The 14,355-nt window shown below is 33.1% G+C and overlaps 2 protein-coding genes across 3 annotated transcripts in view; one reads left to right on the top strand and one right to left on the bottom strand.

Annotated features, from left to right (window-relative positions):
• LOC129808119 (Ca(2+)/calmodulin-responsive adenylate cyclase) overlaps positions 1-14,355 on the bottom strand; it is a 64,668-nt gene that overhangs the window by 28,406 nt on the left and 21,907 nt on the right. For both annotated transcript variants that reach the window (XM_055857864.1, XM_055857865.1), the window contains exons 3-4: positions 7,479-7,658; positions 2,341-3,200 (exon numbers count right to left, since the gene is read on the bottom strand). In XM_055857864.1, coding sequence (XP_055713839.1) covers positions 2,341-3,200; positions 7,479-7,658 — 1,040 coding nt within the window. The remainder of the gene's footprint in view (positions 1-2,340; positions 3,201-7,478; positions 7,659-14,355) is intronic.
• LOC129808153 (uncharacterized) lies at positions 11,739-12,703 on the top strand. The gene is made up of 2 exons (XM_055857916.1): positions 11,739-11,794; positions 11,927-12,703. Exon 2 carries the CDS (start codon positions 11,927-11,929, stop codon positions 12,524-12,526), a length of 600 nt encoding a protein of 199 aa, XP_055713891.1. The 5' UTR covers positions 11,739-11,794; the 3' UTR covers positions 12,527-12,703.

Raw genomic sequence — 14,355 nt, 5'->3', positions numbered from 1 at the left:
AAAAGTCGATTATCTCGAAAACTACGAGAGATAGACGCCTCAAACATTATATCCATTTAGAGATGACACGCCCCGCGAAAATCTGCGAAACAATTCGCGCCCCGCGAAAATCCACGAAAAAAATTCGCGCCCGCGAAAATTAACGAAAAATTTCGCGTCCCGCGAAAATCCGCGAAAAAAATCGCGGCGCACGAAAATCCGCGAAAAAAATCGCGGCGCACGAATATCCGCGAAAAAATTTGCGACCCGCGAATAATACACGCCCCGTGAAAATCCGCGAAAAAAACTCGTCACGCAAAAATCCGCCAAAAAATTTGTGTCCCTCGAAAATCCTCGAAAATTTTCGGACCCCGCGAAAATCCGTGAAAAAATACACGCCTCGCGAAGATCCGCGAAAAAATATGCAAAAGTACAACATTAACATAATTATATTTCCTAAATTTTTTCATTTAAAAATTTTAAAAATTTAGTCATTGAAACCTGATTTTTGGAGATTTTTTTGAAAACAAAAAAAAAACATACTTTTCAGTGGAGAAGTTTTCTCGAAATTGGTCCATCCATTATCCAAAAATCAAATATTTCTAAATTCTACAAGACGAACCGTAGTGTAGAACACGTTAAAACTGGTATTTTTTGGGTATGAAATTTTTTTAAAAATTCAAATTTCATTTTTGAAAAATAATAGAATAATAATAATAAATAAAAAATTAAGTCCAACAGGATAAATTTTTAAATGAAAATTTCAGGAAATATAGTTTGAATGTTGTACTTTTATATGCCTAAGAGCTTTAATTAATTATATATTTTATTATGTTAAAAAGAAATTACAACAGAATATGCTGTTTCTTTTGTCAGTTTTGACCCATGTAACCTCTTAAGGCCCTTAACTCTTTCCGGACTACAACATATCCAGCGAACGAAATTCAGTAAAACTCACTTTATTGTAAGTCTTAGTGGTCAAATATGATACTTTTGTAGAGAAAGAATTTTTTCCGCCTCTGGGAAATTGGAAAACTCATGGGTACTGTACTCTCGTCCCCAAAAGAATGAAAAGGAGACAAACTTCAATTTTCCAAAAGCAAATAATATCAATTTTGTGAATTATTTTTGCGTGTCAAATGACTCCTTTACAACGTTGATTACTAAAACAAGAAGAATTATTGACCAGTATCTTCTGAGATGTCAAGGAAGTGGTCAAGAAGACACCAAATTCCTGCTTGCCAACAGATTCCTCAAAAAATTTCACACAATAACACTTTAAAACACATTTCTTTTAACACGATGTTATTGCAGACACATTAAGCTTTCTCAAGAGCCAAAAAAACACTTCCTGGACAATCAGAATTCATTAAAATCTGGAAAAAGAGGAAAAACTTCCCTGAAAGCAATCTTCCGCTCTGCCAAATATCAAAATTATCGGCCATATTGGCAAAAATGTCGCTGCAGCTTGGAATTTTCTTACAAGGTTTGTGTCAAAAAGCAAATGTCGGGCATTGGCGGGATAACCTTACATTTGACCTCTAGATTTTTGGGGACGAGAGTACCCATAAAGTTTGAACAAGTTTTTTTTGAAAATTTAAGAAAAAAAATGTTTTTCGGTTTTATGGAATCTGTAATTGTTAGTTATCATATTTATTGGCCCCGAGAGGTTTTTTCTTATTCAAGTGAAGTGGGATTCAAATCGATTAACCAAAACAGATCAATCAAAATTTTGACTAATGCCCTACCTGTAACTACTGATGCCCTACCTTAAATTCAACTCTAGCTACGACCCTGGTTTAAACTAGGAACGCTTTTAGGAGAAATCGGCGCCACTCCTGTAAGGCACATAAGGAGGTTTGTGAAGGCTATTTATGACAAAAAATGGCGGAGGTTCGCTCTATTTCATCTTGGATGATATTGATTGCTGAAATTTATAACTTCTAAGATTTTTTTTTCCGAAAGTTTCTCGCATCAAATTCTCAAATCTACAAAAAACTAATTGCTCCCTGCAAATTTAAATGAACGGTATTTTTTGACGCTCTCTGTAAAAAATGAGCAATAAAAATTGTTACACATTATTTATTAACTACCGATTTTGAAAAATTTTAATTTAATAAAATTTGACTAAACACAAACGAAATAAACACTGTTTCACAGTTTTGGTGATGCGCGCTACTACTTCAATTTATTGATAAATATGCTTGCAATAAACTTCTTGTAAACATTCTCCCAATAAACTTATTTTAAGACACTTTTTTGCAGTTGGTAATTCGGGTAATTGATGCAAATGGAAATGGAAGTATGACTAATTGTGCGTCTGTACATGAAAAATTTAAATAGGTAAATAGGATACATTACCGTGTAACATGGACCCGTCCGGGCTCCCCACCCGACTCCATATGATTGGCCAGTGTGACATCATTAGACCACACGTCAAATTGCCACTTCCGTAGGCCCAGAACACCACACAGCACCCGGCCAGAATGTATTCCGACACGCATGTTGAGGATGACATCTGTTGCCTCCACCACAGACGCAATAGCATCAATCATGTCCAATCCCATCTCCACGGCGCATCTTGCATGATCTGTCCTAGGTTCCGGAATTCCCGATACACAGTAATAGCAATCACCCAGAATCTTTATTCGCAGACAATGATTGTCATTGGCTAATTGATCAAAACGCCCAAACAATTCATTGAGCAGTCGAACTAATTCCTGTGCACTACACTGAGATGCCAAAACAGTAAATCCCACAATATCAGCAAAAAGTATACTGACATTTTCATGCTTCTGAATGTAGATTTTATGAAATTGTCCCTCAACCGGAGACAAAATATCATTCTTCATCTCCATAGCGACATGCTGTGGCAATACAGAGAGCAACAAACGCTCCAACTTCTCATTTTCATCCTCCATCTCGAGACGAGCTGCGATGCAATTGCGAGTATCGAGAAATGCTCTCCTCTGAGCTCTTTCCATCATAATATTAACCACCAGACCCGTCACATTTACACCAATGAACATTACAATATTGGCAGCTAAATGATTGTATTCCATATATTGAAATGTTCCAGTGTAGATTTTATAACCCGTTAAGCCAACATGGATTGTGGGAAGAATAATGCCAAATATCACTGCCTCCCAAATCTGTAGGGGCATCATAGCGTACGCCAAAAAGGTGACAAATACTATTTGCCATACACCTTCCGCCATTACCTGCCAATGTAGTGTCACGTACTTAATATTCATTTAAATATCCCACCATAATATCTAATGATATACGTGTACAACAGAGATGAAAATTCTTTCCCATTTCTGCCCCTGTGGACACATTCAAAGCTAGGATAATTCGAAATCTTCCCAACTAAAGTTTTCGGAAAATTTCTCTTAATGGTTCCTTTCTGAGATAAAATGCTCCTTCTGTCATTTATAATCCTTTTGGTGTGTCTCAGCTTAATTAAAAACTATAAAAAACACTTAAGTTGTATTGAAAGAAGTACGTGTAGAGTACGACTCCAATTGTGTATAAAAGTTAAGGCGTTTATTGTGCTGCAGTTTTCTGACAATTGTATAATAATTTATCTATTTTTACAAAAATTTTTACTCCCCCTCCTTGTAGTTGGGAATCTTTTAAATGCAAACGTAAATGCAATTGACGTGATCCTATCTTCTAGAGAAGCCATACACGATTCTTTTTATTACCCAAACACGATAAATTAAAAAAAAAACTTTCATAAAGGATTTTATGGGCTGAAATGTATACAAAAATGAATAAAGCTTAAATAGGGATGTTTGGGGACCATGTTCCCTGGATACAAATTAAAGACTTAGTGGCCTGTTATTTATTAATATCAAATCAATCAAGTATTTTGTTCGTGGCGCTCGCGTTTCCAATACAGGATCTTTATTTGATAAAAGAGCTCTCTCATTAATATAGACTTTGATTAAATGAGCCTTATTAGTCTATAATGCAAAACCTAAATAGCTAAAACGAAGAATTAACCATTAAAAATATAAGAAATAGTAAGCCAAGACACATATTAAATTTTTTATGTAGTCCTATTCAAACATGATTTTTCTTCTATATTTCTCATATATCTCAGTACTTTTAGTTTGATTTGTACTCAAGAAAAATCAAATAGATTTAAAAAGAAATTAAATGACTTTTAGAATCAATGAATGAATGTTAAATTTTGGGTCTTAGCTGAAATGCGAAATTTGATTTCGTTATTCTATCAAATTAAAAAAAAACCAAAATTCTTAAAGTGAAATCCCGCCCATATAGTTATTCTTCAAAGCTTAAGTGGTTTCCAGACTAGAGGTTTAGCCCAGTTCCTCAAGGTTTCAAAATCCTAAAGAGCAAACAGTAATTTGCCATTAATAATTCAATCCTAAGTTAATTTTTTCCAGAAAATCTTGACTGATAAGAAAATATAACAGTTAAGCCATATTGCTAAGCCTTAGGTCTCCAACCCGTATTACAAGTAAGTAGAAATCTTTTATAGGATTTTAAGGATTTTTTAAACTTCGTTGTACTTTAAATCAATTATTTATCGGTAATTCAATTGGATAGGTTCGGACAATCTCACCAAAACGGAGTTTACTGACTGTTCCTTAGATTTACGTACATCTTCTGAAAATTACACTTTCCACTATAATTTTCAGAATTACATAAGTTCATCCAATGTTATGTTATTATTTGTAGTATATATGCAATATATTGAATATTTTGCATATGCAATCATTTCCTCAGAATTCATTATTACGCTGTTTTAGATACTGAGAATTCAGCTTTAAATCAGATAATTCTGATATAAAGAAAATTGAAACATTCCCCTTAATTCTGAGATCAGGCGCCTCTCGACATTTCATTTTTCCATACGTTTTTGCATAAAGGCATTAAAGATTAATGGCAAGTTTCTTTTTTTCCTAAAGAGAATTGACTTATCTGTCTGATTATATTTCGAAATCGTGTACTAAAAGCTATCTAAAAATACATATTTCATAATGTTCGCCGAAGAAATACAAGAACTACCAGCAAATTGTTTAAGTCGCGGTTCAATAACTGCAAAATTTTTACAAGGAAAAGTCAAAAATAGCGTCACTTTTTATTAGGCTTGATATTCTGAAATTTGTTAAGTTTCAGCTTAAAGGCTTAAAAATGAAAAAAAAAGAAAATAAAAATGAAAAACCCATTTAAAAGAATTCGAGAATCATCTTTGAATGTAAATTTTTAAATATTCATTTTACAACCCGAAGTTTTATCAGAGAAGTAGGGTAAATTAAGCTAATTCAAAACCTGCTTCAAATGGAAATTTTTCGCTACTCCAATTGGAAACGTCACTGTTTTCATGATAAATACAGTACTAAATTACTATATTTATATATTTTCTATACCTCAGTTTCATTATTTAATTAATTTTTCCTCCAAATAATGCGAAAATCCACTCATATTTAGAAATTTTAATTTGTTAATTTCTTAGAAAAATTAAAAGTGTACCTTTTCACTATTGAATTTTTCACCGATCGACCATGTTTTCCAATGAAAAACACAATTCGTTTTGTTTAACATTTATGTCATATATCTGGCTAATTTTTGGTTAAATTTATTTATTTATTTATTTATTTACTCTCATTCCCAATACATCCCAAACCATAATACATAGTCGTTTCCATAGCATAGCAATTACACTATAAACATATTTATTCTAAATTTGAATTTTAAATGCAGGATAGTGGGTCTGCTATTAAGTGCTAATTTTTTTATTTTTAACGGTACGTGAAGTTTTCAAATGAAATAATTACCTATTTCGTGAACAAAAAGGGTTTTTCTGAAGTGTCTGCAAATGCTTCAATAGGAAACCCCGGAAATATGATTTTTTTTTTTGGAGAGATTTTCTTATTGTTTTAGAAGGCAAAGAAGAAAAGACCAGGAATAAGAACAAAATCTGCACTCAAGAGCAACTCAACAAGGTTTTGGAAGCCTTTCGTCGTGGTTTCACTTACACTCTTTGTCTCCAATTAGAAACTTTCCCTTGTCTCCATTTGGATTAATTTGTTTCCAATAGAAGCATTTCACACTCGCGTATTTTTCTTGAATTTAAGAAGTTTTTAAATTATATCTAAAGAATTTTCACTAAACAGTAACATTCCAGAAGAGCGAATGAGCAAATTTATGTAATTCTCTTCTCTTGTAATGGTTTTGAATTAGGACATTTACCCTTAGGGGAGATCCTTGATTCTAAGATTATTTTTTTAGGCGATTGCTACCATATTCTGTTCGATTTATAGGTCATAAAGTAGATTTCCAATTAAATAATCACAACGGCCATAATCCCGTAAGGTAAAACGAACTTATCTTAAACTGTTTGAGTTCTATTCTTTTCCTTCTTAAAAATTTAAGCAACAAATTTGAGTATTCTTGTTCAGTCTGCATGATTTAACAATAATTTACAGATATACAATGAAATATTACGAAAATAAAATATAGAATTCTAATTTTAGCGCAGTTTCTTAGTGGTCAGCCGGTGAATGATTCTCATCTACGGAACTCAGAGAAAATCGCTTTGCAATAAGAAATTTTAAAAATTATATATTGATTATTATGTGAATAAATTTTAGCTACTCATATTTATGATAACACATAACAAAAAACACCCTCTAGCCTATAGTGTTAATTAAAAAAGAAATAACGCAAAAACTTGTATTTTCAATAAAAAAACAAGTGGAATTTAAAACAAAAATTGATTAATTTACCAGCAAGTATGAAAAATACATGATTGGGAAAAAATTCTATTTAATTGAACGCAGTTTAAATATAATTTGCATGTACTATTTTTTTTCTCACAAATCAAATTGAAAAATTGCTAAAACCAAACAAGAAAACAATGCAAAATACAAATTACTGTTTTTTTTTGCATATTCTCTATATGTATATATTTTTAAATAAAGTATCGCTTATACAATGAGGACAATTATTACGCATATTGTTATTGAAACAAGAATCTAATTGAAATCTATTAAACAATTATTCCTTCTCTTAGCGCTGTTCTGTATTAAAACAGAAAAAGGGCGCCTTTCATCACACTCGTGAAAACATTAAATGAATCATATTATAGAAACAGTGAAATTCATTCATCCAATGAATGAAAATAACTTCACAAGTATTCTTATTATATTGTCGTTTGTTTAACGATTAAATTTTGCACAGTTTTTAACCTAAAAATTTATTTCCATTAATAAATCAATATTTACCGAGGGGTCTTGTCAATCAAATCAAAGATTTCGTATGTACTAAGTAAATATTACTTGTTTATTTGTGTTTCTCAATCACTCTACAATAGAATTATCATCTCTGTTGTACACCAATTCAATTAATTAACTAATATATTGCAGTGTTTAAAGCACAATAAGTGCTATCCCATCCCTTTTTGCGACGTACAATCAATAAAGTTTGACGGAAATTTGTGTTACTACAACTTTATCATTGCTTACCTCCTTCGTATCAACTGGAAAAATGTTTCCCACTGTTGGCATAGAGATAAAACAGAATGCCGCCGTGAAGAATAGAAGGGAATAGCAGAGATATGGAAGATGTGAGTCGCGAATAATGCGAAATTGCAGTAATGCCAGAACTATGGAGAACACCAAGCATAGTAGTGAATTGAAAACATTCTGTAAAATACAAAACATAGAAAAAACATACATTGATTTCAATGGAATTGCAATAAAATCAAATTTTTAATTTAACATTTTTATAACTATGAATTGATATGTCTTAAAAGTCTATCTATATTGGAAAGAAATAAAAGATAACATTCTGCATTCTGAATTAAATTTTTAAACTTTAAATCTTTATTTCGATCTTGGAGAGCTGATTCTTAAATCACATTTTCTTGAGTCTCTAAGCGATTTGATACGTAAAAAAATAATAAACACTCTACTGTAATGCTCCAGTTCTAATGCCACTCTACTGTTACAACTAAGCTCCGCCCACATATTTTGACCAAGCCCCCTTTAGTAAAATTTTTAAACAACAGAAGCTGTATATTTGTAATTTTATTAGATATTTAGAGGAGTAAGAACATTTATACAGGTATTCTTAAAACAAGATTATTGATAAGGAGCTACAATTTCGGAATAGTAGATTCTTTATCATAACTCTATAACTATGATCCTGCTTTTCTTATGAAATATGGGTGTTTCCTTACGTCTTCTCAAATACATTTAAGTGCATTTGAGATTGAGAGGACGATTATGGAGCCTGCGGTTTAAGATAACAATAAGTATATCGCAAAGAAAGAAAAGTGTATAAGAACAACCAAAACTGAAATATTTATATTTTCTTTACTATTTTCTTCGAGAAAATAAGATCGATTCAGCATCAAATACAGTCTAAGTTTATAATTCGATTAAATCACAGGTTAAACAAATTCAATGAAAAATAGGCCACACCCTTCTACAAAATTGATAAGACGTTAAAGGAATAATGCAACAATATACTCTCTTGCCTAATATATTTGGGGATACCAGATGAGCAATAGGGCTTTGAAATGAGACAATCCATAGACAATGTAGGCGTGTTTTCCAAAGGGGGCGTGGCATCGCTACATTTCCCCCATGCACTTATAAAAATATTTGGGAACAAAACAAAGTTTTCTTGAAATTATTTTCATGATCATTATGGGTCATTTCCATTGAGAAATTTTTCAAGAAATTTGTTAGAAAATTTTCAATTCCATATGAAAAAAAGGGTGCTTTTATGACAAAAAGTTCAATTTGGTTGAACTTTTTCGCATAAAAGCTTAAAAATTAAAATTGTGAACAGTTTTCCAGATCCTCTCGGTAGCAGCGCCATCCATTGAGCTTTCTTCTGGTATTTGCCATGCCAAATGTCAGCTGAGCGAAATTCCATTAAGAAAACTTGTTTTCATTTAACAGTGAAGGTGTTTTTACCTGAAATTCAAGTAATTGTGGGTTCTTTGCAAGCGAAAAAAATGCGCGCAGTGAGAAAATGTCCCTGTATTGGGGATACGGTATGCCAGAACTATGATTTACGGTAAAGGCGGGCAAAGTGTTAGAAGTGCATCGGAAAACAGTAACGTTGCTGTTTTAAAGTGGTAATGGTTTCAATTACCCCTCATTATCTCTTTCCCTGCTTCAATTTGCGTCACCAAACGATTAAAAATATTCTTTAGCAGTGATTTCATTACGGTTTCGGTTTTTTTTTTCATTTTTACCCAGAAGCTAAATCGGAACAAACAAATGTCAACGAGATGTTCGTATTCAAATCTGGGTTTTTTTTGTCGAGCTTTCATGTGAATTGGGAATTACAAAAATCTGAGAATTTTCTCAATGGAAATGGCCCTTAGGTTCAGAAAAGAGCATGATGAATTTTCCTTTAATAAAAAGCTCTACTGCAAGTTTAGTTTTTGATTTTCTTTTTCAAAATCGGGCTAGTCGGGTTTAACCAAATAGGATTGTTTTTTTTACTATTTCTATTTTGAGTAAATTGGTAAATTGACCAGCAGTAAATTTTTAGGAATGCAATATCACTCAAAACGTGTTTTTGCTGGTCACTAGCGCCTCTAACAAAAGAAAACTCTTGCTAGATGGCGCTGTCAGTTGTTCTTAATTTTTAATTCTCATTTTACTGCTCGAACTCAAAGAGAGAACAATTTAATCCACTTTTTCAACTTGTGATTGTGACACGGCTAGAGGCCAAACAGTGAAAGATATCGACTTCCGGTCTTCGACGACCCCCCCCCCCCTTAAGTCAACATTATCTAGGACAGTCTTTTTTCCTTACCACCCCCCCCCCCATTTCGTCTTTGGACACCTATGTTCGAAAACCATTTCGATATCGAATTTACGAACACCAAAGTTTAACCACTTTGGAGAGCCTTTATTTTTTCAACCGATATGCTTAAATTTGGATTTTTTTGAAAGACATTGAAATTTCCAACGCGTATGTATCAGACTTGATCATCAGTAGTAAATCTGTAATATACACATAAATGATTTACCTTTCTCGAATTTACTTTTTCATTTGTTCGTATGCTTGCTACTCATGATAAAATATTTTAAAACCTACTTTTCTTAAGAAGTTTCTTATTTCGGAATGTTTTTTTTTAATTTATTAATCAATTTAATCGTAAACCAGTATGTACATAAAAAGTATGTGAAAAATTAATACACGGATAGCTCTTTCTCGTGAGTTCGAGCACTCCGCAAAGCTGGAACACTTTGCCATCTCACTTTTTTTTTAGAACTTTTCGACCAAGTATTCTTAATCTGAATAGACAATGTGAAAAGATGTTTCCTAAAATAGGTTTAATATAATTTGTATTTCAATACTTTAATATTTTCTGATGTAAATAAGTATTTTCACGTGTGATTTACTAATACGTTCTAATTAGTTTAAAAATAAGAATAAATCTACGAAATAAATTAGCGAAGAAAAATTTACGAATTAGGGCAGAATCACATTGACAGTAAAATGCTCACCGTAATTCATGCATTTTCATCGCAATTCTTACGCAAATTTTCCATTACAGTATTACCTTATCTCATATTCGGCACTAGGTGATAATAATATAATAAAATTGGAGAAATAAAACGATAATGCGATAAACGGTGAGCAAAAAAACTGTACGATTAATTTCTCTTACAGATATATTCGCTCACCGTTGGTCGAATTTTCGTTTTATTTCTTCAATTTTCTTATATTAGTTTCACCTAGGGTAAATGTCCTAATTCAAAACGATTTCCAGACGCTTTAACTTTGACACAAGATTCACCATATTAGGTTAATAATTTTCTGAAGAAAATTACATAAATTTGTTCCTTAACTCTTCTAGAATGTTACAGTATAGCGACAATTCTTTAATATAATATGAAAACTTCTGAAATACATGAAAAATACGCTAGTGTAAAATGCTTCTATTGGAAACAAATTAATCCAAATGGAGACAAGGGAAAGTTTCTAATTGGAGACAAACACTGTAAGTGAAACCGCGACGAAAGGCTTCCAAAACCTTGTTGAGTTGCTCCTGAGTGCAGATTTTGTTCTTATTCCTGGTCTTTTCCCCTTTCCTATATAAAACAATAAGAAAATCTCTCCAAAAAAAATCATATTTCCAGGGTTTCCTATTGAAGCATTTGCAGACACTTCAGAAAAACCCTTTTTGTTCACGAAATAGGTAATTATTTCATTTGAAAACTTCACATACCGTCAAAAATTAGTCAAAAATATGACACAAATGTTAAACAAAACGAATAAACAACAGTCACTTTATTGTGTTTTTTATTAGAAAACATGGTCGATCAATGAAAAATTCGATGGTGAAAAGGTACACTTTTAATTTTTCTGAGAAATTAACAAATTAAAATTTGTGAATATGAATGGATTTTCGCTTTATTTGGAGCAAAATTAACTAGGGTAAGTTGGAATAAGTTGGACAATGGCAAAAGTTGGAAAATGTCGCTGGGACAAGTTGGACAGGCAATTTTTTCTTGATAAATACAGTACTGAATTTTAATTAGTATATTTTTCTATGTTATAGTTTAATTATTTGGTTCCTTGTGCTGCAAATAAAGTGAAAATCCATTCATATGAATAAGATTTAACGTATAAAATTCTCACCTCAATTGACAGTGTAACTTTTCACCGTCGAAAAAATACATCGATCGGACATTTTTTCCTAATAAAAACGCAAGAAGAGTGACTTTGGTTTTTCGGTTCTGTTGACATTTCTCAATATTTCTGGCAAATTTTAGTGGAATAAAGTGTTTAATCTCGATAGTTAACGGTACGTAATGGTTTTATTTGATATAATTACTAACTGTATGAAGAAAAAGTGCTTATTTGAAGCGTGAGCAAAAGTGACAAGTTGGACATCCGGAAATACGATTGTATTGCAGGGGTTTTCTTTTTATTTCAGATGGGTAAAAAGGCAAATAAATTGAAAAAGTACAAATCCTATACTCAAGACCAAGTGAACAAAGCACTGGAAGCTTTTCGTCAAGGAAAGTCACTAAGTCAGGTGTCAGTATTATTTGGGGTGCCAAGAACAACACTTTTTAATAAGCTGGCCGGGAAATGTCTGGAAGAATGCTCTGGGGGAAGGCCTCCTACGCTGCCAAAAGATATAGAAGATGAGCTCGTTGAATGGATTTTAGGATGCAGTGACAAGTGGCATCCTATAACAAAAGATCAAGTCCTCAACACTGTGCAAATTATTTGTAAGAAGTTCAAGATTGTCAACAAGTTCACCGATGGAAGGCCAGGATACTCTTGGTTCAAGAGCTTTTTGAACAGATACCCAGAATTGAGACTTCGTACACCAGAAGCATACACAACCCAAAGAGCTGGTATTACCACTGAGGACATCACTGAGTGGTTTGAGAAAACTCATGAATATTTAAAATCCAAAGATCTTCTGGAACTTCCTCCTGATCGCGTCTTTAATCTAGACGAAACGGGTGTAATGCTTTCGCCCAAAGGTGGACAGGTATCTATTATTATTCTATGGAGTTTTTAAATTCATTTTTGAAGTTTTTTGTGACAATTCGTATGATTAAATTTCTCACAATGTTTCCATAAGGTTCTGGCAAAAAAGGGGTCAAAAATAGTCGGAAAAGTGATACCTTCGGGCGAGAAAGATACTGTGACTGTCCTATTTACCATCTCGGCTGCTGGGAATTTGGCTCTCCAATGGTTGTCCACAAAGGTCAAAAGATTTCTGAACTTACTGCGAGCTGCAATGCCAAAGGCTGGGTAATGGGAGTTTCAGAAAGTGGCTGGATGACCAGTGAGTTGTTTTACGAATATATCGCCAATTCGTTTTACAACTGGCTTCTTGAACAGAAAGTACAATTCCCAGTCATTTTGTACCTGGATGGACATGCATCTCACGTAACTCTAGAGTTGAGTAAGTTTTGTAAAAGCAAGGGAATCGAAGTAATTCTTCTTTACCCCAACGCTACACATGTGATGCAGCCCTTGGACACATCATTTTTCTTCCCACTAAAACAGAAATACAAAGAGGCGTTAACTCGTTGGAGAATGGAAAATGATGGAGACAAATTAAAACCCAGGAATCTCGCAAAGGTGTTATCAGATGCACTGTCACTCTTAGATACAAAAAATATTGCAAAAAGTGGGTTTAAGGGATGCGGTCTCTTTCCATTTGATCGCAATGGTATTGACAATTCAAAATTCCTGAACGGGTCGAAACATGACCACAGAGATAAAAAAACCAAGGAGACCATTTCCAATCCAAAAGAAAATTCTATTTCTGACGCTGAATACGAGACAGCTCTTCGTGTTCTTCAAGCTCATGTACCACCAATAATTTTGCAGGAATTCTCAGATCATGAGGAAAAATTGTAATGGGAAGGAGCCATCGAAGATCGAAATTTATTTAATTTTTGGAGAAATGTGAAATTGCGATGTAAAGGTATTGGTGTCAGTGAAGAGAATGAGCATCATATTTCACCTTCATCATTTGAAAGTATAAATGATATACCAATGATCATTCTGAATGAGGAAGAGACTGCAGAAAGTAATGAAAATTTACAGCTTGACGTGTTGATAGAAGAGCAATACGGCGGACAATCTCAACTCACTGAGAATACCGATTTGGGGCATACAGTAACGATTGATCTTCCATCAGAAATACTGAGCACTTCAAACAGTCACTATTTCGACAACTATATGCCATCAATATTGCCGCGTGAGGATCCTAAGGATGCTATTAAAACCTCCAGAAAGTTATCCTCTGAACAAAGTGAGAGTCAAATTATTATTCCACCATTACCAGAATTTCATGAGACACCTGCAGTGGAGGAAAAGCCAGTATTGAAATACTTGAAGACTCGTGTATTTTGGCCAAAAGATAATATTAATCAGAAAAGCCAGAAGAAAAAGAACAGATCGTTTCCAATTGCTCTTACGAGTGAAGAAATGCAGACGATTAAGGAAGAGAAACAAAAAAAAATCCTGAAGGAAATGGCTGAGAAGGAGGAGAAAAAGAGAGAGCGAGATTTGAAAAGAAAACTAAAAGAAGAGGCTATGCAAGAAAAGAAAAGAATTAGACTTCAGAAACAGGAAGAAAGGCTCAAAATAAAAGAAGAAAAGGAGCAAAGCAAGAAAATTAAAATATCCAAGAAAAAGATTTAATAAATAATATATATCTAAGCCTTAATGTTTTTTACTTTTTAATTATACACTTTACCCTAGTGGTACAATTGATTCAGTGTGTATGGCATTCAATAAGAAATCTTGAAACTTGCACAACCTTCCCCTACGCATTGTCCAAATTGCCACGTCCAACTTGTCCCACCCTGTCCAAATTATATTGTTTTGCAC

Source organism: Phlebotomus papatasi, chromosome 3 (assembly GCF_024763615.1).
Source record: "Phlebotomus papatasi isolate M1 chromosome 3, Ppap_2.1, whole genome shotgun sequence".
Lineage (NCBI taxonomy): Eukaryota > Metazoa > Arthropoda > Insecta > Diptera > Psychodidae > Phlebotomus > Phlebotomus papatasi.
This window is presented reverse-complemented; position numbering and strand designations above follow the sequence as displayed.